Raw genomic sequence first — 26,496 nt, 5'->3', positions numbered from 1 at the left:
CACAAGCTGTTTTAATATTATTATTTAAAAAAAGCAATGTAAGAATACAAAATCCATTTTATATAATCATTACTAAATTAATATCATAAATAATACTAAAAATAACTGTTGATTCAACAAAACAGTTGTTTGGTTAATTACAGTAGTTATCATTAAGATAAACAATTATATTACATACATCAACTAAGTAAGAAGCCCTGGCAAAACAAAACTGTAAGCTTCATAGTTGTTGAAATGTGATTGTAATGTTTTTAGAAAATATTAATAAATACAGTTGACTTTTGATAACTCAAACCTCCAAGGGACCAATAAAAATGATTTGACTTATCGAATGTTCAACTAAAGCGAATTCCTATTAAGTCTAACTTTGGCTGATATAAGGTATTAGTTTGAGTTATATCAATTTTTCTTTATTTAATGCTAAAGTATAAAATAAATATACACCATTTTACTAATAAAAAAGTTAAAAATATTTCAATGAGTGTAGTTATGTATTTTATTCAAGCTGAACACTCAAAAGTTAGCATATTATTTGGTAATAAAATTGTGTGTAAAAGCTAGCAATATTTATAAAGAAATTTATTAAAACTATAAGATAATTGCTTTTTATGATTTTTTTATTGATTGACACATGAAGATATTTCAGTGATATATACTAACTCAAAAAGTTTTATCAAAATCTGTAGTGTTATGTTTTAGACCTAAATCAGTTAGAATCGTATAATTTATTTTGCTTTTTGTTGGTTAAAAACATTAATTTTTGAAAATTGTATATTTTTTTTTTGTGCATATATTGTAATTAATGATGTTAAATTGCTTTTAAAATATATATTAGCATTTTGATTCCATTTAAATATAAATTTTGATAAATTTTAAGATTTAATATTTTAACAAATAAAAAAACAATGGAGCATTATGTTCTTCAAGTAAATAATACAAAAAATGTAAAAGCAAATTTAATGGAACATGAAGTTGAAATTGATCCCCATAGTAGATATAATCATATTCTCAGAACTTGTATCAAGACCTTAGAGAACTGGAACCAAGTTACCATTTTAGCACAAGGTTTATTAGTGACAAAAGCTGTTAACATAGCAGAAGATTTAAAATCAAGTTTTTCACAAATTGAGCAAAATATTGAAATTTATTTCACAGAACATAAAAATGTTTGGATACCAAAATCTGATGAGCGTCTTGATTCAATCGAAGTTTCAAGGAAAATCCCTTCAATAAAAATATTTATTACAAAACATGATCATAAAGTGTCAAGCAGTAGCGCAAATAAATTAAATAGTGACGCTCTATCTTTGCTTTACAAGCAAGCTAAAGAATTACGTTCTTGTAATATGAGTTCTCCAACAAAATGAAAGTTATGCTTAAAATTTCTCAATTTGTAGGCAAGTAAGTTTTTCTATCCGTAATTTTATTTTGTACTGCTTGGCATAAATGCAAAATTTTGCTGTTTTTTGTTAGTTACCTGGGTTATGATCTAAAGAATCTACATTTGTCTTATGATCTAAAGAATCTGTCAATTGTCTTATGATCTAAAAAACAATTGTCAATAAAGATTGTAAGGACTATTTTAATGGAATAAGAAAATTTAATAGAATAAGAAAAATAATAAAGTTTAAAATGAATTTGTCATACGATAAGTTTTATATTTTAAATACTAAAATTATCAATCAATTTTTATGAGAATCATTATTTATAACATGATGTAATTTTTGAATTTTAGTATTTTTTCAAAAATATTAAAGAAAATGTATTGAAATCGAGCAAACCTGTTAATTTTTTTTCTTTTCTTTTTTTTAATTTTGAGATTATTTTTTGAAGAATTGATCTTTCTCTTAAACAACTTAAGAAAGTCATTATTTATTTATAAGGTATTTTTTTTATTATAGGTACAATTTACAAAGTGCTTTAACAGTATATATGTATGTGTGTGTGTGTGTGTGTGTGTGTGTGTGTGTGTGTGTGTGTGTGTGTGTGTGTGTGTGTGTACAGTGGTGGCCAAAAGTCTTGGAACAAAACATTTAACGACCAAAAAAATTTATTTTTGATCTAAAGTATAAATTTTGAAAGTTTGATGCTTTTGTTTTTACATAGCAATATGTTTATAGTTACATATTTGTATATTGCACAATTTATTATCGTTTTTTATTATTCATAAGCAATTTATCAGCTATATTATGCCAGAATTTTCACCTAAAAAAAGAGGAATTATTGCTGCATTATATGAACAAGGTTTAGTTCAAAGAGAAATATCTGAAAAGCTTGGTTGTTCATTATCAACTGTAAGTAGAACTTTAAAAAGGCATAAAGAAGAGCCCCAATTAAATTTTACTTCAAAGATGAGATCAGGCAGGCCCAGAGCAACCACCTCAAGAACTGACAAACTTATTGGCCGGATCAGCCATGCAAATCCACGGCTATCTGCACACGAGATTTCAAAAGAAATTTTTATTGAGAAAAAAGTAAGTGACCGAACAGTTAGAAGAAGGCTTTTGGTTGATTTCAAAATGAAGGCATGCAAGCCAGCAAAAAAACCTTTTTTATCATTAAAAAACCTAAAAGATCAAAAAACATTTTGTCAGCGCTACAAAAATTGGACTGGAGAAAATTGGTCTAAAGTTCTTTTTTCTGATGAAACATGTATTAAACAATTTAATGTTACAAACAACTTTGTAAGAAGACCAAAAAACTTTAGATATATGCCAAAATATACAGTTAGTAGTGTCAAGGCTCCTGTGTCTTGTATGGTTTGGGGTGCTATTTCTGCCAAAGGATGTGGGCCATTATGGATAATGCCCAAGAATACCACAATAAACAGCAAAGTCTATTTGGATGTTATGAAGGAGAAGTTGCCACCTTTCATGCAGATCTTGAACTGCACTTATTTCCAACAGGATGGTGCACCATGCCACACAGTCAAATTGTAAAGAAGTGGTTTGCTGATGAAGGAATTCAAACCCTTGAAAATTGGCCTGGGTCATCACCAGATCTTAATGTTATTGAAAATTGTTGGCATATTATGAAAGTAAAAGTTGCTGCCAAAAAGCCTAGATCCTATAATGATTTAGTTCCAGCAATCAAATCAGTGTGGATCCATGAAATTACACCAGACTATTGTACAAAACTTGTTAACAGCATGTGAAAACGTATCCAAATGGTAATTGACAATAACTATGCTTCCATTAAATATTGAACTTTTATCATGTATATGCATGTTCCTATCATCTTTAAAATTGTTATAAACACTTATTTTATTGAAAAAAATAAAAAAATTTACTAATAATTTGTTTTTCACACAAATATATTGATTTCATAACATAAAATATGATGTTCCAGGACTTTTGGCCACCACTGTATGTATATATATACAAATAAAAAAATAAATAAATTATTATTTATAAATATGTAAATATAATATATATATATATATATATATATATATATATATATATATATATATATATATATATACATATACATATATGTATATATATACATATATGTATATACATATACATATATGTATATATATATATGTATATATATATATATATATATGCATATATATACATATATATACACAAATAAAAAAATTATAATTTATAAATATGTAAATATAATATATATATATATATATATATATATATATATATATATATATATATATATATATATATATATATATATATATATACATATGTATGTATATACATATACTAGGGTGGTGCTAAAAACAACTTATTTTAAAAATGTCAGCTGACAACCCCTAAATGTGTTTTATATAATAAAATAATACTGGATTTAAAAAATTTTTGAATAAAAAATATTTTTACGGGTGCCACAAGGCCCTTATACATCAAACAGGTATATGTATATATATATATATATATATATATATATATATATATATATACATATATATATATATATATATATATATATATATATATATGCAGCCCTCGGAATTAGGAAAAATGAGGTTGGCAATAATTTGCTGACCTCAATCTTTTTGAGGTCGGCATCAGGTTAGCAATAATTATTTGATACAAAGGTGTGACCATTAGTGATGTGCCATCGGCAAAGGCCGATTAAGGCTAATTATAGAGTTTAATGCATGTATATAAAGGTAATATCCAAATATTAGGTATGCAGTTTGCATATATAAGGTGTGCCTATGCACCTGTTTAGTTTGGCTTAATAGTCAATACCGATCCATCGGCCAATGCCGATAAATCAACCGATGCCATCGGCCAATTAATCGGCCAATGGTTTAGCCAATTAATTGGTTGCTGGTTACCAATAGCATAGGCTAGTAGGTCAAATCACTTCTGATGAATAGGAACATGTTAAATATGTAATTTAAATCCTTAATATTATTATAAAACCCTTAAATAAATACATTAAACCTATTATTAGCCACAATCGGCATTAGCCGATGGCACATCACTAGTGACCATAAAACATAGAAAGGAGGTTGGCAATTTTTTGCCGACCTCAAACACTTTCAGGTTGGCAGTTAGGTAGGCATTGCTGAAGCCGACCCTAATTCCAAGGGTTCTATATATATATATATATATATATATATATATATATATATATATATATATATATATATATATATATATATATATATATATATTATATTCACATATTTATAAATTATAATTTATTTGTTTTTTTATTTGTTAGTAAAAGCTTTTTTAAAATTTCGGAACATTTTTAAGCATTGAGTTCTAGATGTTTTATAGTCCATGTATTGTTAAAAGAAATACATTTTGAAATGCCACGACCTGTGAAGACTGAAAGACCTGTCACAACAGAGCCTGTTAGTGAGGTACATTATGCCTTTTGGTGATAGAATAAAATTATTAAAAAATTTTGTGTGCAAATGTTTCTTACCAGTTTTTTTTATTAGCCTATTCAAGGCACAACAATTGTTGTGTTACATCCTGGCTCAATGACTCTTCGACTTGGACGTGCCACAGATCATTTTCCTCAATCTTTACCTCATGTTATTGCTAGAAAGATCAGAAATATAGTTAAAACGGAGCCTAGCTGTAATTTTTTGTCACGTAATGGAACACTTGTAAGGCACAACATGCTTTAAATTTTAAACATTAATATTTAATTATTTATATAGTAAATTATTTATATTCTATTAGTAATGCTTTCTTATGATACAAAAAAAATTTTTAATGTATAAAATTTTTAAAATAATGCTTTTTTTCTATTTTCTATAATTTTTCTGTTGTTATTTAACAGGGTAAAATTAGTGAAGAGACACATCTTAAGGGTTTCCAAGCAACTAAGAGCTTCATCAATACTATGAGGATTAGTGGAGGTTTAAGAAAACACAAAACAACATCTTCTGAGGTTTATCATTTTTTTGCCAATTGTCAAATAACACACTTATTTATATTCAATTATTATAATAAATCATGTAGATACAACATATATTGCTCAACATGCCAAAAAATTGTCATGTTATAAATGGAAAAAACAAGACAAGGTTGTTGTAAAGAAAGCTTTATATTGCACAGTTCAATGATATAAATGAGCCTATCTAAATTTCAATAAAAAAATGCTTTAGGATAAAATTTTAATAAAAAAAAAAAGCTATCTAATACAAAAGGTTTTTAAACAAGGTATTCTTATACTGCTTTATATAAGTAGTTTATAGTAATTCATTTTATTTAGTGTATTACCTTGTTATCACTTTTAGGTTGCAGCTTATAATGCGCAAGTAGTACCAGTTGAAACTGAAAATGATGGGTCTGTATCATGGACTGATACAAATAATGACAGCTTTGATTCACTTATTGGTGAACAGGCAGGTTAATACTTATTTATAATAATCATAAATTAACCATCTAAAATAACAGTTTACAGAAAATATTACTTTCGAGACCTTAATACAGGAAGGAAAGCGGTAGGGGGAAGGGAAGGAATTTTAGTCCAGATCTAATAAATGGTGGGGTTTTAAATAAAAGAGGGGGGGGGGGATTTTTTCTTTCATGCATAATAAAATATCAAAATACTAAAACTGAATAAAAGAATTCCATTATGGCAAAAGATAATAAACATAAAAGACCAAAAAACGCAATGCCTAAAGTGTTTTTATTCTTCTAAACTATATTTATCTCAGTCAGTTTGTGAAAACTTCCAATCTGATGCCATGTTACAATATAAGTATATTTTATAAAAAATTCAATTTTATAAATCCAAACTAATATTTATGAAACACCCAAAAAACTATTTAATTCTAGCATGGCTTGCAGTCAAATGGGCATTTTCTAACAGCTGTTTTATCATAATTTCATAAGGATTTATAATGCTTTTACAGGGTTCCCTTTTAGTTTTAAGACATAAATTTTTTGTTGATAGCACGTAAAAATTAATAAATGGAGGAAGTGGGGTCTTAATAAGCTTAGGGTGGGTGGGAAAATTTTCCAAAAATTAATAAATTTCTTCAACCCCCCCTTCCCTCCCCTAGTATTAAGGAATCGAGAGTACTATCATTCAATTTCAACCGGACCTCTTTCTACAACAAAGTCTACGTCATCCGATTCTCTTTCAGCCACCTTTCTAAACGGTACGCCGTTTTCCTTTAATCGACGCACCAAGTCGTCAGCGTATCTATTGCTCTCTTCCTCTGCTATATAGTCCGCCGAATGACGCACGCTAGCTTTACTTCTTACCATTTTTTTTGTAAAATAACCGTTATACAATATATATTTATATGCAACATTTTTTATTTCACTTATTTTTAAACGTGTTTTTTATCATATACCGAATATGTTCTTTTTTTTACCGAATATGTTCTTTTTTTTACCAATTCTTTTTATTCATATTTTACCCACATATTTGACCCACATATTTTACCGCGACCACCTGCTAATCCGCAACCTCCTAATCCCCGCTAATCCGCAACCACGCTAAATTTTTATTACTTTTGTTTTTTACCTTTTTTATAATTATTATATAGGTCCCCCTCTTTTTTATTATAATAATTATTATAGAGGTCCCCCTCTTTTTATTATAATAAAGAGCCCCCCCTCAATTTTTATTTTAACAAGACTTGATTTTCTTATAGTAGTATAAAAACGATTAGATACCCCTATCATTAAACTACAAGTCTTTTAGAGCTGTACATTGACAAACAAATAACATATTGCCGCAGCCATTAAAAAAAGTCTACAAGTAAAGATCAATAAGTTGAATTAAAAAGTGTTCAACATACTATGTTGGAAACATCAAAAGATATCTTTAGATTTATTTCAGCTTAATAGGAACAGTAGGGGTATAGTTTTTCTATTCTTTGCCACCCAAAGATGGCCTTCATGTCTATCATAGGAATGCTGATATCCAGTGTTTATTTTGTATAACTTTATTTAATTTATATACAAATGTTTTGACACAAAAGATTGATTGCAACTGCATTTCCTAACCCTCGAGTTGAGTTGTTTATTTTTACCATTTTTACATTGAATGCAAAAATTTTCTAAAGAAGATTTTTTTTGTTTTTTTGTTATTCACCTACTCAAGGCCAAGAAGGCCACTACAGATGAAGAGGCTACTTAATAGTGGTTATAACCCTCTCTCAACTCTATGACTCTGAAACATGAACCTTCACAAACAAGGCCGCTGCGCGGAGAAACAAGTGGAGCGCGATACTATCAGATGAAAGCAAATTAAAAATTACTTTTTCATTTTTATGTACATTGGTTTGAAAATCTGTAAAAGGTTAAAAAAAGGTAATTTTAGCATAAAATTGAAATTGTTATCATATCATAGTACCAAAATACTGCATGCAATTGATAAGTTATAAAATTATAAAATACTTAGCATGCATAATTAGTAAATAAGAACACAGACTATGTGCAAAGTTGCATGGCACTAATTTAAAAGCTTATGCTAAATGGTCCCGATTTTAGCCATACCAAATAAAGTATTTTTTTTTTTTTTTACATAGGTATTAAAACTTTCTCCTAATGCACCATACAGCTGTAGATGGCCGATGAGATATGGAGAACTTAACTCTCATGGTGGTATTGGTGGTTCAATCTCATCTATTTTAACGGATCTTGAAACATTATGGGGAAAAGCCATTGAGAAGTATTTGGATATTCCATTAAAAGATCTGTCTTATTATCGTGCTGTTTTATTGTTACCAGATATGATGAACAAAAGTCATGCTAAATTGCTTATTGATGTTATTCTCAATCGCCTAAAGTTTTCGTGCATACTTGTACACCAGGTATAATTTTGTTTCATGTTTCCCTTACCTTGTTTACAAAAATTAATTTAAAATTTTTTTAATTATAAATTTTATCAGTAATACCCAACTTAGTTAACAATGATAATGAAATTAAGAAAATGTAACAATTTTGGGACTGGAAGTAAAACTGTGCGGCTTATGCAGAGCCATTGCATGATTTAAAGAGTAATCTGGGCTTGTGCATACTAAATAGTAATCTTACCTGAGAGTTAGTTGATGTTAAGAGATGGCTATAATTAAATAGGCTAGGAAATGCAAGCTATGGAATATGCTAGCTTACACAGACTAAATATTGTAGCAAGTAAGTTAGAGATCTATTTAATCCTGGATTGTTATTTATTCATCTATGTGTATCCATTTCATTGATTACTTTATAGATTTATAAAATTGTAATTAAGAAAAATAGCTTTTACAGAAATACTACTATATGCATCATAATTTAATTTTAAACTTATGTTATTTGCCTAATATTAAAAAAATTAGGCTTAATCAATAATAAATAAAAAAAAAAGTTTATAATACTAAAAAGTACACCAAAAAAAAAAGTTTGATTTAAATAGTTTTTATTTTTAATATCTTAACTCTTCTTTTTTTTAATAAATTAAATTTTATTTAGGAATCTGTGTGTGGCACATTTGGTAGTGGTTTACCTTCTGCATGTGTTGTTGATGTTGGAGCTGAAAAAACTACTATATGTTGTGTTGAAGATGGAATATCGGTTCCTAGCTCAAGGTATGATTTAGGTACATTTACATATTTATTATTTTAATTAACACCTATTCACATGCTTCTTCTTTAATCTTCATTTCCTTTTGTTTCAAAAATAAAAACGGTATTTAAAAATCAAGTTTTATAAGCAAGATGTATAAAAACATTTTGCAACGTTTTTGTCCAAGATCAAATCTTTGGTTTAAAATATGGTAGTGGTAGAGAGCTCACTTTATAAGCGAGAAGTTCCAAGTTCTATCACTAACAAATCCCTGGTAGTACTGTGCTCAAGTTGTTTCTCTGCCCAGTGGCCTTGTTTGTCAAGGTTTGTGTTTCAGAGTTAAAGACTTGAGAGAGGGTTGTAACCACATAAAAGTAGCCTCCTCGACTGTTGCATCCCTTTTTGCCTTGAAAAAAAAGATTAAATCTTCACAAATACCAAATTAGCAGTAAAGCAGTCAAAGTCCGTAGACCAAAAAATAATAGTCAAAAAATGTATAAAAAATGAAATGGAGTTATATAATATGTGTCATATTAATAACTAAAAAACTATTAATTTTATTGCTATAAATTTTACTATAAATTTCAATAAAAATAATAACTTATAATATAACAAAAAATAAATAAAATTCAAAAATTATAAATCTCTATGATTTATAATAATTTCCCTATTTTTTTATTTGTTAGTATCTATAGATACCATACATAAACTCGTATGTTGTCATAGTTAAATACTATAAAATAGTTGAGTTTATAACTTGTTATCATGGTGAATTTAATATTTTACTACAGAAACATTTATTAGAGAATTAAAGAGATTTTTTTTTTCTGTAGAATTCAGTTAAACTATGGTGGAAATGACATAACTAGAACATTCTGCTGGCTTTTAAAATCTGTAAGTTATGAACTGATTGTATTTATTACTGATAGTAATAGCTTTTCTTTTTTATCTACAAATTATATATAATTGTATACTAATTCAACATCTTTAATATAAATACTCATTTTTTTTCCCCCTACTAACAATGCTATTCCTACATAGATGATTACAGTAAACAATAATAGTTTTTAAAAGCTAGAACTGCACAGCCACTTGCTTTAATATTTTTGGTTTCTATAATTGTAGAGTTTGTTTCAGTGTAAATACCTTAAATGTGAGTTTTCACAGGTGTAATCTTCCAAATAAGCAAACAGATTATTAAAAAATTTAAAATATCAAAAAATGTATTATATTTCTTTTATTTTTTATTTGACGTTAATATATTCTTCATTGCATCTGCATTTTTTATTGTTTTTAGATACTCTATTTTAGATAAATTTTCCTTACAAATCGCTTGATGTAAACAACATGTTTGATCTGCAGTTACTTCAAGAACTTAAAGAAACATTTTGTCATCTTTCTTTAGTAAGTAATAGGATTTATTAGAATTAAATATATTGGTGATGAACTTTTGAGTTACCTTGGATTCCTGAACTAAATGTGCTGATAATGCAATAAAACTGTTGTTTAAGTTTTGCTCCAAGGTTTTTTCAATTTTTATGGTTAGATTGTTGAATCAGAAGAACTTCAATTTTTTCAACTTGAATTTAAAATTAATAAAAGAATAAATATCAAAATAAAAATACAGTAAATAAATAAGATCTATTTAAATAGAGTGAAGAAAGTAAATGTTATTGTAAGTTAAAGTATATAAAATATACTCAAGCATAATTGTATTAGTTATTGAACTGCTGCAGTGTTGTTAGAGTTAATAAAATACCTAATTTTGCATAACCTATGTTTCTGAAATTTTTTTAAGGAGAATAATAAAAGTAACCCCTCTGAACCACTTAATAATTTTATAGTTAATCCATAATAAAAAACCTAATAATGCAATATAGAATAGTTGTTGAATATTTTCATGAAATATAACTGCTCTAAGTGCAAATTGCTGATTTATCTAAATAAAACAATAAAATATTTTTACTTTTTTTTTTTAAATATATGTATGTAAATAAATGTGTGCGTATATATATATACACAAGTGTATATATATATATTTTTTTTTTAAACATCTTTGCTTCCAACAAGGCTGCAAGCAGCCACTAATTAAAGTTGGAAGTTACTGAAAGGAAAAAGATGAAAATTGTAGAGCAAGATAACGATTGACAGACGACTTAAAGGATTGCAAATTATATGAATTAGGAAAGCAAGATGAAGGAAGCGAATTCCAAAGAGCTGATGTTCTAGGAAAAAAACTAGACGAATAAGCACTTTTGGAGCACTTAGGAACAGTTACAGAAAAAGGATGACACTTAATTGAATGACGAGTAACACGAGAATGAATTTTAGTAGATGGCACAAGAGACGCTAGCTCTTTAGAGCAGTGCCCGTTATAGTATTTGTAGAAAAGAGAAATAGAAGCAACATTACGAGGATGTGATAATGGTTGGAGGTTGGCTGCAAGAGCAGGTCCAACTATGTTTACAATGCATTTTTGCACCCTGTTTAAAAGAGAAAGGGTATCATTAGAAGTACCGCCCCAGATATGGCAACAGTATTCCATACAAGGCCGGATTTGAGATTTATAGAGATAGAGAATAGAATCCAAAGTAAGAAAGTGACGAGCTCAATAATGAGATGCAACCTTAGCAGATGCTAATTTTGAAACTGATTTGATATATGTTTTCCAAGAAAGATTGGAAGTAAGAGTTAACCCTAGAAGATGAAGAGTGGATGACTCATCAAGTAAATCACCGTTCATAAATATAGGAAGATCTAAATTATTGCGGTAACGATTGGGTGAAAAAAATTGAGTTTTATCTGAATTAAAGTTCACCAGCAGGGGCGGACTGGGAAGGGTTCGGCCCACTATTCCAAGTTCATTAGCGGCCCTATTACTACAGGTTCGACCCCCCCCCAAAAAAAATGTTTACTCATATTGTGATTACGGGCCTTTATAAACTTTGTGGGTTGAAGGCCAAATTATCTTTTATACAAAATAATAATTACTGAATGTTATGAATATGTTAATGGTTTTTATACCATTATTATATTTATGTTGTTGTACAATATCTAAATAGTTGATATTGTCATCAACATAACTTTTGCTAAAATCTTGTATAAATTAGTATGAAAACATAACATAAATACATAATAATATAATCAATGTGATAAATTTGATATAACATAAAACATAATTAAACAAAATAAAAGTAATGATACTTTATGGCCTTATGCCCTTATAGGTACTTAGATAGTTAGGTACAGTTAATATAAATTGAAATATTTAATATTTTGACAACAGCTTAGACATTAGCGGTGATGTACTCTTTACTATTTCAAGTATGTCTTCAAATTCAATTTCGTCTAAAATTTCTTTTTCAAATGTCATAAGGAGAAATGCTTCCAAGTGTTCATTTCCAAGAGAAGAACGTAAACGATTTTTAATTATTTTTAATTTACTAAAAACACGCTCGCAATTTACTTGACTCACGGATAGTGTTAATAAAAATTCTATGGCAGTAAAAAGATTAGCGTATAAAGGAGAATGCATATTAAGCGAATAAATTAGTTTGTGAACACACAAGAGACAAGAATCACGATTATGTCCATTATCATTTTCTCTCATAGACTTGTCACATCCTGGAAAAAAAATGAATTACCTATTAAGTTTTTAGTTATACTTGTTTATACACCTAGGTTTAAGTTACAACCTACCTAAATTGTTTTTTATTTTACCTGTCCTGATATCAGTGGGAAGTTCATATAAATTATCATTAATCCCATCATCTTCTTCATGGCTATTGTCATCAATGCTATCATATATTATACGATTGGATTTGTTCAGCGGTTGTTTAACACTATTGTAAATACTTGCAAAATGTTTTAATTCAGCAATTAACAATGGATGGTCTACTGACGCCAAAGTAGACAATTTTTGTAACGCTGACTCTGGAAGATCATCTGACTTCAAATCCTTAAAATGTTTTGGTAAAAGATATTGCATGTCAACAATTAAACTTGTATTATTTATAAATCTCTCTGACAGGCTAGTTTTTAGTTGATCAATAATACACAGGAATACTTCAACCTTAAATTTTTGTTTGGGATTTATTGGTGATTCATCGCTACATATTTCGTCAAACACTCGCTTTGTACGTCTTATTCTGTTTTGCTTAAACTCGGATTTGACAATTATATCTTCAGGTAATTTAACAGTTGTTAACTTTGTATTCATATCCGAACAAAATTTTTCTGATTCTGACATAACATCATCAAAATTAATTTAATCTATTTCTTTAATAGTTGTTTTGACCATTTCCCATGCAGCAAGGAGGTCTAAATTTTTAGTTTGTAAATAAGTTGACGTAGAACCAACAGTAATAAATATTTTTAAAAATACATGAGCTGTACATATGGTTTTAAAATTGCATAAATTTACTTGATGTGGTAACAAAGTTAAGAGCACTAAGAACAACTGGATATAAACAGTCAGCACCACTGAAAACCCATTTTTAAGCTTTTTCTCGTGACCACCATCGGGTTTCACCAATTTTTTGAAGTTTTCTTAATTTATTCTGACCAGTTCCTAGTTGTTCCTGTTGTTCTTTCCAAACATTCATTCTTTTGTAAGAGTTTGAGAAGAATGTTGATAGATGATTCAATAATCCAAATAGTTTAATAGCATCTTTATTATCACAAGTATCACAAATGCATAAATTCAAAATATGTGCATAACACCATATGTAAATACTGTTTTCATTTTCTTTTTTTATGTACGCATGAAGTCCATTGAAATCTCCTCACATATTAGCAGCACCATCAAAAGACTAACCAACAATGTTTTTAAAATTAATTGAATGGTCATCAAAACATTTTTTTAATAATTCATACATGCCTTTTCCAGAAGAATTTTTTACTTCTAATACAACAAAGAGACATTCCTTTACTTCAGATTTAAAAACATATTGTATACAAACAGCAGCTTGGTCTGTAGACCCTATATCTTGTGTGCTGTCTACCTATGAACAAAATATTTAAAATATGTATTATATACACATATAGAAAAAAAATATAATTTTCAAATAACATACTTGTATACTAAATTGTTTATCTCCCAATTCACCTTTAATTTTTCTTCTTCTTAACTCTAATATAGCTAAGATAACTTTATTAACTGTATTCTTAGAGAGCATTGTTACTAAAGATCCTCTTCCTTTAGAATTATTAGAAATATTTTCTTTGCGCTTTTTACTACTTTCAATTGCAACTGTCAAATAGTCATTTAAAATTGAATCTTGCTTGGCTGTAAACTTTAAGAGTTCTAAAAACTTTCCTCTATTATAGTTAATATTCTCACAGTTAATATTATATAAAGATTCAGATGAACCTGAACCTCTTTAAGAGAGATTTTGTTTCCCCAAAAGCTTAACAATTTCAAAAACTTGCTTTAAAACATGAATACGTTCAAGTGCTTGTTTTTTTTTTAAATTCATCATATTTATATTTACAGAATTTTCAATATTGTAATTATTGGATGCTAAAATATATGCTTCCACAGCTAAACCATGAACTTGACTATTTTCGTGTGATTCAATGGTGGCATATATATTTTTGAAATTTGTACATCCAGAACAAAAATTACTAGCTGAAGAACTGAATACCATGCAAATTGTGCAATAAACAGCTTCTACATAATTATTGCCTTTACATTTTACAGTCAACCATTTTCTTGGTATTAAATTACCTTTTAGGTCTGTTTGATTATATATTCTGTTAAGAGACCAAGCTACATTTTCTAAAAACTTAGGTTGACAAGGGTGAATTGTATTAACAAACTCCAATTTTTGAACCACGGTTAAATTTTTAGGATTTGTCGGAAATTTTAAATCAACTTGTATAGTATAACCATAATTTTCCTTAATAAAAAAAAAAAAATCTGATATAAATTTAATGGGTAAACTATCTAGTTAAAATGGCAATAAGTAAATGTCCTCACAATAGGAATGTCAGTTGTCGATGTACAAACCGAAATAAAATCAGAACCAGTTTTACCAATACTCCTATTCATAATACCTGTCTCATCATCTATAATACTGTTGATATTGATATTAGAACGTATAATAATATCTTCTACCTAATGCAATCAAACAATTAGAAACATAAGTTTTTTGTATTTTATAGTCTACAAGACTACAACACAAATTTATTTAAAAGTATTAGTTTTTTTAAATATTTTTGTGTACATTTTTTTTTAATTTACATTTTATATATTTTAATGTGATATATAAGATACTTTAATACTTTGTACTCACACTAGAAAATGTAGGATTTTTCGTTTCATCAGATTCTATTACTAATTCCAAACTTTTTTCATTGATGTTTAAGTTATTGGAATTATGCACAGTAGATGTACTAGTACATACAGGATCCTGTAATGATAATTCCAATATAAGTTATTTTGAATAAGAAACATAAGTTTTTTTATTCTATAGTCTACAACACAATATTAAAATAAAAGTGTATAGCTACCCAGCAGGCACACGACGTTGGAATAACGTTGAAATAACGTTGATCAACGTTGATCAACGTCAATCAACATTATTTCAACGTTATTCCAACGTCGTGTGCCCGCTGGGTAGGTTTTTTTAAAAAATACCTTTGTGTAAATTTTTTCTTTATTTACATTTAATATATTTTAATGTGGTAGGCAGTCTTGTTAAGAATACTTTTCAAATGTATTTGAATATAAATACAAATACTTTTTAAAAATATTCAAAATACTTAACAAATTTTTTTTTTTAGTTCAATAAATTGCATATTATAAATGTTATTTTTATTAATAATTATTAATATATAATATATAATTAACACGATATGCAAATGTATAGATATTTAAACTTATTTATAAATGTTTCAATGACTAAATATAATTCTTTAGTAAGTAGTAAGTACAAGTGTCCCGTATGCCATGGTAGAGAGGAGCAGATGGGGGTTTCAGTCATTTTGTTATCTGCTTGTGTTTTGGGAAACCTTATTTATAAATTCTCATATGTCAAAACTATTAACATTAAATAATAATACTTTAGAAACAAAATTTAAATTAGTATATTACGAAAAATTGGTAATTGGAATTTCGAGTTGAACACTAGAATAAAAGTATTTAGTATTCTCGAATAAAAATACAAGACTAAGTATTTTTTAAATATTTAAAAATACACGGGTTGAAAGAATTTGAAAAGTATTTAAAATACAAAAAAGTATTTAAATACAAGTATTCGAATACTTAACAAGACTGGTGGTAGGTATATAATATACTTTAATACTTACACTTGAAAATATAGGATTATTTGTTTTTATTTCGAATTCCGATGTATCATCATTAAAGTTATCTAAAAATGTTAATGCAATATAAATTAAAATAGGTACTTAAGAACTTAAGGTACTTCATGTCTTCATATATATTTATTATTTATATACATATACTATCTATAACATACCCACTAAGAATTGAATTATATAAACTTATAAACTTACCACTTCGTGTATTGATAGTTGAACAAAATTGTAATTTCTTTTGTTTTGGATGACTTCCTGCTGCTTTCAGTTCGGCAATTCGTTTATCTCTAATTTTTTCCGCTCCTCCTTTACGATTAGTTTTAACTTTATTCATTTTTATTTTTTAGAATTGACTATTAGTCCGTAGTCGTATCTTATATTATACTCGTTAGGTTAATGCACCTATTGTACTTTCAGGTAAATGTACGACGAACAGTATAGGTAATACTCAACAACCAATTATTATTAAGTTAATAATTGTTCCGGCAGTTGTAGTCAGTTTCTTCCTGATATACACCCCCACAGTACCATCCACTGACCACAACCACACACACACACACAATATATTGTTCGTATTTATTTATAGATTATTGATACGTAAATACATTGCTATCCATGGCGTATATTGATATTGTCATATAATTATGATATAATACTGATATCCGATAAGACGATAACGTTCACAGAAACAAAATATTTTTGTTTGTTTTGAATTTTGATGTCTATTTATATTTTAATATTTTATACTATGTGTCTATGTGTTAACGGGAAATGGCCATGTCCAATATAACAATAATTTATATTATATTATAAATTATAATAAAAGATAATAAAAAAAAAAGTGCAAATATAAAATTATAGATATCTTTGCTTGAGGCCCAAAACGTTTAAGCAGGTACCGGCCCACTGTGCTATAGAATAGTGGCACACCGGGCCAGTCCGCTACTGTTCACCAGCCATGAGCCCCATGCTGTAGCAGAAGTGAGATCCTTTTCAAGCTCAAATGCCCCCTCCAAGCAATCAGACGGTGTTGGTTTCTTATCATGACAAGAATAAATGATAGTATCATCAGCAAACAATGCCACCTTAGATGTGAGAATATTTGGAAGATCGTTTATGTAAATTAAAAAGAGTATAGGGCCGAGGATAGAACCTTGAAGAACCCCTGAAATTACAGAATAAGAAGAAGAGTGCTGTCCATCAAGGACAACTTTTATACTACGATTGGAAAGGAAGGATTCAATAATCTTAAAGATGTTGCTGGATACACCATAAGAAGAAAGCTTATGGAGAAGACCAGCATGCCAAACTTTATCAAAAGCTTTTGAAATGTCAAGAGCGATGGCCTTAACCTCTCCACCTTTATCTAATGCACAATGAAACCTATCAGTTATTACTGTTAGCAAATCAGCTGTAGAACAAGCAGATTGAAATCCATATTGATGGTCAGAAAGTAAGTTATTAGATTCAAGATGAGAAATTAAGTGTTAGTTAATTAAAGATTCAAAAACCTTGCTTATGATAGGAAGAAGACTAATGGGACGGTAGTTAGACGAATCAGATCACTCTCCAGAATTTTTGAAGATAGGGATAACAGATACCGCTTTCCAGCAGGCAGGAAAACAAGACTCTGATAAGCACTTGTTGAATAGTTTTGAGAGTATAGACGACAGCTCCGGAGAACACTTCTGCAAGACAATAACAGGTATGTTGTCCGGGCCACAAGCTGTAAAAGTATCTAGACAGGAAATCACTTTAGATACAGAAGCTGGAGTGATATGAATGTCAAGCAATGGATCAACCTGTTTGTTGGCAATATCAGGTAGAACGCAACTAGTGAAATCAAGAGATGATATTGATGAAAAGTTTTTAGCAAACAATTCAGCTTTGTCTTTAGGTGAGGTGACAAAGTCTGAACCATACAAGAGAGATGGAATTAAAGATTTGCCCTTATTATTGATATTATTAAAGATTCTCCAGAAGTCACGAGAGCCTAATTTTTGAGATGAGATACGAGATTTCATGACCTGAGAATAGCAGGTTTTGGCGTTTGACAAAACCTTTTTACAATTGTTTCTGGCAGTAATAAACAGACGTCTGTTTTCTGGAAAATTGTTTTGCTGATAAATATGGAAGTAACGGTTTTGATTGGCAATCGCAGCAGCCCAGTGTGAGGAAAGCCATGGATATATATATATATGTATATATATATATATATATATATATATATATATATATATATATATATATATATATATATATATATTATATATATATAATGTAAATTTAAATGATAACACCTGGTAATTAAAGAAACATGACTCTGATGACTGAGAGTTTCATGCCTATGACGATCATCAGATGTTACAAATAATCTTAACAACAACAAAAAATTAATTACAAAAATACTATGCTGTGTCTTCTTTGATAATTTTAAAATTGTTTATAAAAAATATTTTTTTGGCGAAATTTTGATGCTAGTTAACTTCTTTTGTGTAATAGTTTCAATTTTAATGTTATTATCAGTTCTTTTCAGTTAAGCAAAGGTTGCATAATTTTCTGTCAGGTTTAAATGGCTTTATCAATAATTTACAATGTTATAATAGGATTTGAATATCCGTTTTTTTTAATTTCCCACATGAATTCGGAAAGCTCTGTTGAATTTGCTTTGCTCTTGTATTGGAATGAGTTTTTGTGTTAGTGTCAATGGTCTTTAAAAATATTCTCTGTTAATACAATAAATTGAATCTGCTATCTTGTGGTGAAGTTTTTATGTTACAGCTGAATAATATATTTTTTCAGAGGCATTTTTCTTCTAAAGGGCATTGTGAAGTTTGTTAGCAATTACATTGTTAGTTAATTAAGGCATTAGTACCAGATAAAATTTTTTTATTGTGGGCAGTGATAATATTTTTATGTTAGGAAAACAGCTCAAGCTTTTAAGTTGTTTTTGTTGAAGTGTTTATAAAATTTATGAGATTTTTAGAAGATCTAGATTGAATTTATCCTTTTTAAGGATTAAAGGTAAAGTTATTACGTTTAAATAACAGCATTGGTGAGGATTTGATAATATTAGGAGGGTGGTTAAAGTTAACATTAATATAAAGTGGGTGGTCACCTTGTTTTTTGTATGGTCTAAAAGAACAATTTAATGAATTAAATTTTACAATCTTTAAGTTTGTTTGTTTTTACTGTTAATTCTAGATTGAATTTATCTTTAAAAAAAATAAATTCAATCTAGAATAAATAACATAAAACATAAAAGTTCTTTTCTTTGCAAAATTTGTGTAGGAATGCAAAAGTAAAAGTTTAGGGCCTATCCTAAACTGTTTTCTTGGCCAAGTGAAATCATTAAAACTTGGTGATAAATCTTGTAATGTATGCTTGACAGAGTCTGTCAAGCATTAGCTAAACTGTTATTTAGCTGAACAGATTCTGTCAAGCTAAACTGTTTTCTTGGCCAGACACTTAAAACAGTTTAAAATAGGCTTTAAACTTTTACTTATGCATTCCTATACAAATTTCGCTAAGGAAAGAATTTTTAAGTTTATACCATTTATTTTTAAAAGTTTTTTTAGTAAGTCCAATGTAATAATATACCTCTACTTAGTGAGCTTTCATGTGTAAGTATAAAAAGGTTTATTCTATGGGATTTTCTTTTGAGTGGGCATAAAGTAGTTTGTCAACAAACTCTTTTTATGTTGTTCAATTTTTTATTTACAATCTAAAACTAAAACCTTACCTCGCAAGTTTACTATTGAGGTTATTTTTTAAATTTACATTTTTAAGGTATTAATAACTAACAGTTATTATTTAATAACTGTTAAAATGATGAAAATTAGAATTGGTAAGTAATTGGCAATCGGTAACGCAATAAAATAAACACATTTTTTTTTCATTTATTTTATATAACTTTATTTTATGTAGGCCCTTCCATCAGGTCAAGTTCACGAGTTTCAAGTAGTTACTCCTGACAAAAACATACAAACCTACAAGTTAAGACTTGGAGATGAACCTTTGATTGCTCCAGTTGTAAGTTATTTATTAAGTTTAGATTTGCAGTATAAATTAGTAGGAACCAATTATTAAAAAAATTCACTTTTTAAAAACTTTTTTAAGAAGCATCATGCTGTTTATAATATATGTTATGCAAAAACTGTTTTCTTTATTTGAATTATTTCTATATTTTCTTTTTATATTTTACTTCTTATATTTCTTTAGTATAGTTAACCTTTGAGTTTTTAAATTTTTGACCACAATTATTTACTACTATTTAAATTATGTAATAACAAATATAAAATTGTTTTATTATAAGCTAAGTTGCATTACTTTTAGTACTTTATTGCCAATTTTTATTATAACCAGAAGTAACCAGTAATACAGATTATTAGTAAATATAAATAAAGTAAGGTTTGTTTGGATTCAGCATGTAACGGATAGGGAATAAAATTTATAACAATTTAAAATAATAACAATTTAATTTATAAATATTTAATAAAAAATAAACTTATATTTTTTACTTTTAGTTAACAACATAAAAAGATTATGTAACATCATTTATGGCTTCTTTTTTTTTATATCAGTTAGGTACCTGTCAAAGGTATCCAAGTACAGCCTGTCAAAACAGAAAACTTAAAAAAAAAAGTTTATATAAAGTTAACTATTTATAACACATTTTATGCTATTATTTTACAGTGAAATAATAAAAAAAGCCTTAACTTTTATTGGCCATCATTGAATATGCCAATTGGACAGGAAACTAATAACATTTTGAAATAAAAGGTAAATTAGAACCTGTTAGAGTCATCTGAATTTGAGGAATAAATACCTGTTTGATACCAGAAAAACTTTAGAAGTTCAAGCATTTTTTTATTGATTGATATTAAACTTTTTTATTTTTTCATTGACTTCATTGAATGAATCTACACCAATGGATGTTAAAATAATGTTATTCTATTGTCTTTTTCAGCATTTTTAAATACCTCTACAACAATAAGTTATCTTATTTGTCCCTGTATGGAATACTATTTTTATATTTGGGCTGGTTCTTCTAATGATACTCTTTCTCTTCTAGACAAGGTCCAAAAATGCATTGTAAACGTTGTTGGGCTCGGTCTATTTGCTAAGCTTGAGCTTCTTTCCCATCATTGTAAAATTGGATCTCATTCTCTCTTCTACAAATACTATCATGGTCGCTGCTTGAAGAAGCTATCATCTCAAGTTCCATTAACTAAAATTCAATCTTGCTTCACTTGTCATTCAGCAAAGTCTCATTCTTTTACTGGATCTGTCCCTGCATGCTCCAAAAACTTTTGTTCTTCTAGTTTTTTTCCCCTCACTTCAACGCTTTAGAACTCTCTCCCATCTTCATATTTTCCTGACTCATACAACCTTCAATTTTTTAAGTCTTCTGTCAACCATTTTCTTGCTCTATAACTCTATTCTTTTATTTCAGATTTACACCCAGCTTTGCTGGGCGTAAATCTGAAAAAAAAAATCCCTTCAGCATTTCTAAATATTTCTTCGACAATTAAATCGTTTTCTCTAATCTTAAATAATGCACAGACATGGTATTTCAATACATCCTATTTTTTCCCTTTGACAGATATTGTTCTACTAACAAGTTATTGTAATCATTAGAAAAATCTCCCTCCTTGTCATGTACTCTCGTATTTTCAGTTAATGCAAACTCTGTACCCATTGCCACTGTAGAAAACATTGTACACATGCTTCTACAGTTTCAGTTTGTTAACCTCTTTTTACACAAGGTAGTATTTGTTTTAAGTCCCCACCAACAAAAAAATGAATTTCCCTTCAAACAAAGTCATGGTTGCAAGCATCTTTTAACAACCTAATAATTGCGTTTAAGGCATGTTTGAGTATCATGGATGTCTCATCAAGCAAGTACAACTAACTTGCCTCAAAAAAAATTCTTGTATAAAGTTAGAAATTACATTACATGGTCCTGTTATCCAATATAGAGACAAGAAGTTTGAATAAGCCATGCAATTTAATTATAGAAAAGTTGCTACAATCCCAGTCCATGATGCTGTTGCAGGTTGTAACCCTACTTGCTAATAATTATATTTAAATGTTCCACTTTCAGCTAATCCATCCAAAAAAAAAATGTTAATTTTTTATTCTTGGTTGCACATTTAATGCAGAAAGAATAGCATTACATACATCTAATTGATTGACATTGAGGATCAGTCTCATTTGAATGGCTTTATTTGGTTTTTGAACATTTTCATTAGAATTTTCTAAATTTAAGTCTATGAGTTCATCATCAACAACAAGTAGTCTATTATCAATCAGCGTTTTACCACTTTGATTAGTGAACTTTTCAACTTGACAAAGATTAGCTTGTTCGGCAATCTTTGTATTTCAAAGTTTGGTATTTATACTTGATGTTTTATTATTAAATACAATTATCACTCTATAATACTTTATATAAAAATATTCAAATAAATAATCTTATTTGTTCAGCAAGCTTTGTGTTTCAAAGGATTTTCAGGTTCACAAAAGGTCAAAATAATGAGTAATAATAATTTGTTTCAGCATGTGTTAAAACTGCCTCAGATTAAGTATTCTGCCACTCAGTATCATCTTGCCATAAACCATTTAAAATTCATGCTTTACAAAATATTTCAACATCTATCCCATTAAGAGTACAAACTCCATTTGCTTGCTAAAGTAATCTAAAAAAAGATCATTTATAACTTTTGCATTCTTACAATTTCCTTATTATTATATAAATTGATAGCTCTTTCATTTTGAAGAATTTAACTTTAAGGGTGCAATGATCATGTTTAGTAGCAAGATCTAAAACCACAAATCAGATATTGTATTTTAGAGAAGTTATAAACTGCTAATGTGACAGCATTAAATTTTTTAAAATATTTTTTGCTGCTTACCTCATTTTTGATGCAGGGTGAATTCAGATTTAGTATGCCACTTGAGCTATGAATCATGCAAGTTTTAAAACCATCATTAAATCCATGATTTATAATCAAATCTATCATTTCTGCCAATAATAGGTTATTGATATCCTGTGTTGTTTCAAGTTTATTGTCGTAGAGAATTGTAAAGAGTGATTAGAATTTTAACGATTATTTAATGGTTTATTAATTATTATCTGCATATGACTGCTCCTAATTTCTCCAACGAATTAAAATGTACAGCACAGAGAATTAAAATATGAAGATGTGGCAAACCATGCTTTAGAAACTGGAATATATAACCAGAACAATAACCAGAACATGATTACTTATAATAATAAGTAATCACGTCATAAATAATTATATTCCGAAATAATAACCTGAATTATTATTACTTATGAGGTGATATATTTTTTTTTAAATTAGGTTTTTCATTTAAATTTAATTTTTTTTTTTTTAAGAATAAAATATTATCGATATATAAAAAAAACTTTATAATAGTTACACATACAATTTTATTTTAGAAATCAACTAAAATTAAATAAAATTAAAAATTTTTTTTTTTAACAAAGTTCTAACCTTTATACTAAAGGTTAAACAAGTAATTTTTAGTTTCTGCTTATTGCTCATCGTTGTTTAAAAATATTTAAATAAAATTCTTTTTATTGTACACATTTTTATTGAATATTTTGTACGGAGACTTTATTACATATGTGATATATAGGGTATGTTCATTCCATCACTTTTTGGTATTACTAGTAGTAGATTAATTGAGACCTATTCAGATGTTGATCATGATCCTGAAGATTTAATGGATGATAGATATCTTTTAGAGGTGATTATTTTTTAGAATACAAAATAGCATTACGTGTGAGAGCTTTCAGTAGCATTACATATGAGAGCTTTCAGTAGCATTACGTGTGAGTGCAATACAGAACTTTTAGATTTTTTTTTTTGTAACATTGCTATATGAAAATATGAACTTTTTTTGAGTACTATTATTGATTATTGTCTTATGTAAAAGTCTATTTATGTAAAATTAAGTTTTACAAAAGTATTAAACATATTAAAGTTATACATGTATAAAGAAATTTTCTTACAGAAAAGAGATATTGATGCGAAGAAATCAAAAATTGATGGTGAAGAAATTCAAGAGTGCATAACACCTCCACCATGTATGCCGAAAGAACATTTGCGTTTAGATCCCATTAGAGACCAAGGCATGCCATTGGATGAAGCCATTATGTACTCTATTGAAAGTTGCAGTATGTTAGATTTATAAATAAATCCAAACAATTTTTTAGATAATTTTGCATTGAGAAAATGCATTTTTTTTTTAACAAAGACTTTCCAATAAGATTTTATTATATAATAACTGGAATTTTTTATATAAATCAAATTTAATGAAACAAACCAAATATTTTTATGTTTTTATTTATTTACTTTTTGTTTTGTTTTTTGTTTATAGAAATACATTTTCTCAAAATAAATTGGACTTTTTTGGTCATGTACCATATGAATATTATACGCAAGGCGTAAGCCGACAACACTTAGATTAACTTTATTAGATTTTTATTAACAATAAGAGATTTTTTTTACAATAAATCGGTCTCAAAACAATCAAAATCTGTTTAATTTTTCTTTCATAAGATAATACTTACTAATAAGTTATCTTATTTTTTTTTTAGGTAACTTAGAAACAAAACGAAAGATGTATGGAACCGTACTTTTAATAGGAGGGGGTTTGAGTTTCAAAGGAGCTGATGAATTTCTTTTAAAACGCCTACAAGCTCAGCTCCCTGCTCATTATCAATTTGTTAAGGACCAAATGGAAGTAATTGCTAGACCAAAGGTAATATTTTGGAATAATACGGTAGAAGTACTTAAACTCAGTTTAACTTATTTGGCTTATATACATGGCTTTATTATAGTTATTATTTACTGCTTTTTAAGAGTTCTACGATGTTTTTTGTTAACATATTATCTTTTGTTAAAATGTAAAGCGTACCTCACAGTTAAAATTTACTTTGTTTAGGAAAGCGATCCACGAAACACTTGTTGGAAAGGTGGAGCTGTATTGAGTATTTTGGACAGTGCACAAGAGCTATGGATATCTAGAAACGAATGGAACAAATACGGTGTTAGAATCGTTAGAGAACGCTGCGGATTTCAGTGGAGTTCAAATATGGACAAGTTGTAGAGGTAATAATCTGGAGTAATTAATCAACTATCGTTCATTTGTGAACTTTTTAGTCTTGAAAAAAAGTGAATGTTGCTTTTGAAAAGGGAAGCTGTTGTTTTAATAAAACATTAGAGACGTTTTTTTACTTGTAAGACGAGGTTCTGTAAATATCAATGAGTTAGACGAACTTGCTGGAAACAAATGAAACGCCTTTTAAAAAAAATATTAAACTGAAGAAGTGTCAACTAACGTTTGATAAATAAAAAATATTATATGCTATTATAGAAACATTTTAAAGAATAAAAACCACGTATCAAAAATATCATGGAGTCATTAATTGACGTGAATAATAGAACGAATTTGTAGAGCAAAAAAGCTGTAGTTTAAGAAGATAAATTTTTTAACAAAAGTGATATTTTTTACATTAAAGGAATACAGAAATAAGAGATTTTGATGTTCTTTTTTGTATGCTAGTATTATTCAACATTTTTGGGTTTGTTATGAAATTATTAAACTGTTTTGTGCTTAGAAATGAAACTTTTTTTACAAGATGTTTACGCTCTTGACTTTGCAGTATTGTCAAACTCTTTTTTTTAAATCAATATAGTTAATCTTCAAAATATTTGAATTTTATATAAAGGAGTTGCTTAAACTATAAAAGTCCGTCATGTAGAGGGGTTTAAAAATTAGTAGTCCTAGGTACAATAACTTTTTTTTAATTGTACCTAGAGCCACTAGCTTTTGTACCTTGAGCCGCTCTGAAAGTTAGGTTTAACTCTATAATAAATTGACAACAAAGATAAACACGCGTAAAATGATAGTCCTAAAACAACCACGAAAGAAAAAAAAAATCTGCGCCAATCAAAATTCACAATCTTTACTTACAGTTCTTTACTTACATATAGCCTTAGGTACAAGCACACTATATGGCCCTGGTACAAGAAATGTACCAGGGCCATATAGTGTGCTTCATGAAAAATATCTATTAGCGAACCCTGATTGAGAGGTAATTTATTGAACATCGTATTTAGTACTTGAGTAACAAACAATATAGTAT

General features: G+C 28.1%; 1 protein-coding gene across 4 annotated transcripts; it reads left to right on the top strand.

The window, feature by feature from the left end:
• The first annotated feature begins 246 nt into the window (after window positions 1-246).
• Window positions 247-25,880, top strand: LOC100205521 (actin-related protein 8). Of its 4 annotated transcripts, none has more exons than XM_065788785.1 (14): window positions 247-381; window positions 4,761-4,846; window positions 4,928-5,098; window positions 5,275-5,385; window positions 5,735-5,842; window positions 7,985-8,269; window positions 8,907-9,022; window positions 9,833-9,893; window positions 10,311-10,403; window positions 20,247-20,351; window positions 23,982-24,092; window positions 24,360-24,522; window positions 24,946-25,109; window positions 25,293-25,880. In XM_065788785.1, exons 2-14 carry the CDS (start codon window positions 4,793-4,795, stop codon window positions 25,455-25,457), a joined length of 1,707 nt encoding a protein of 568 aa, XP_065644857.1. In that variant the 5' UTR covers window positions 247-381; window positions 4,761-4,792; the 3' UTR covers window positions 25,458-25,880. The 4 variants fall into 4 exon arrangements, with proteins under 4 accessions (XP_065644857.1, XP_065644858.1, XP_065644856.1 ...); XM_065788786.1 differs by having other exon boundaries at window positions 4,750-4,846; XM_065788784.1 differs by having other exon boundaries at window positions 4,702-4,846.
• The last annotated feature ends 616 nt before the right edge of the window (window positions 25,881-26,496 follow it).

This window comes from Hydra vulgaris, chromosome 01 (genome assembly GCF_038396675.1).
Source record: "Hydra vulgaris chromosome 01, alternate assembly HydraT2T_AEP".
NCBI lineage: Eukaryota > Metazoa > Cnidaria > Hydrozoa > Anthoathecata > Hydridae > Hydra > Hydra vulgaris.
This window is presented reverse-complemented; position numbering and strand designations above follow the sequence as displayed.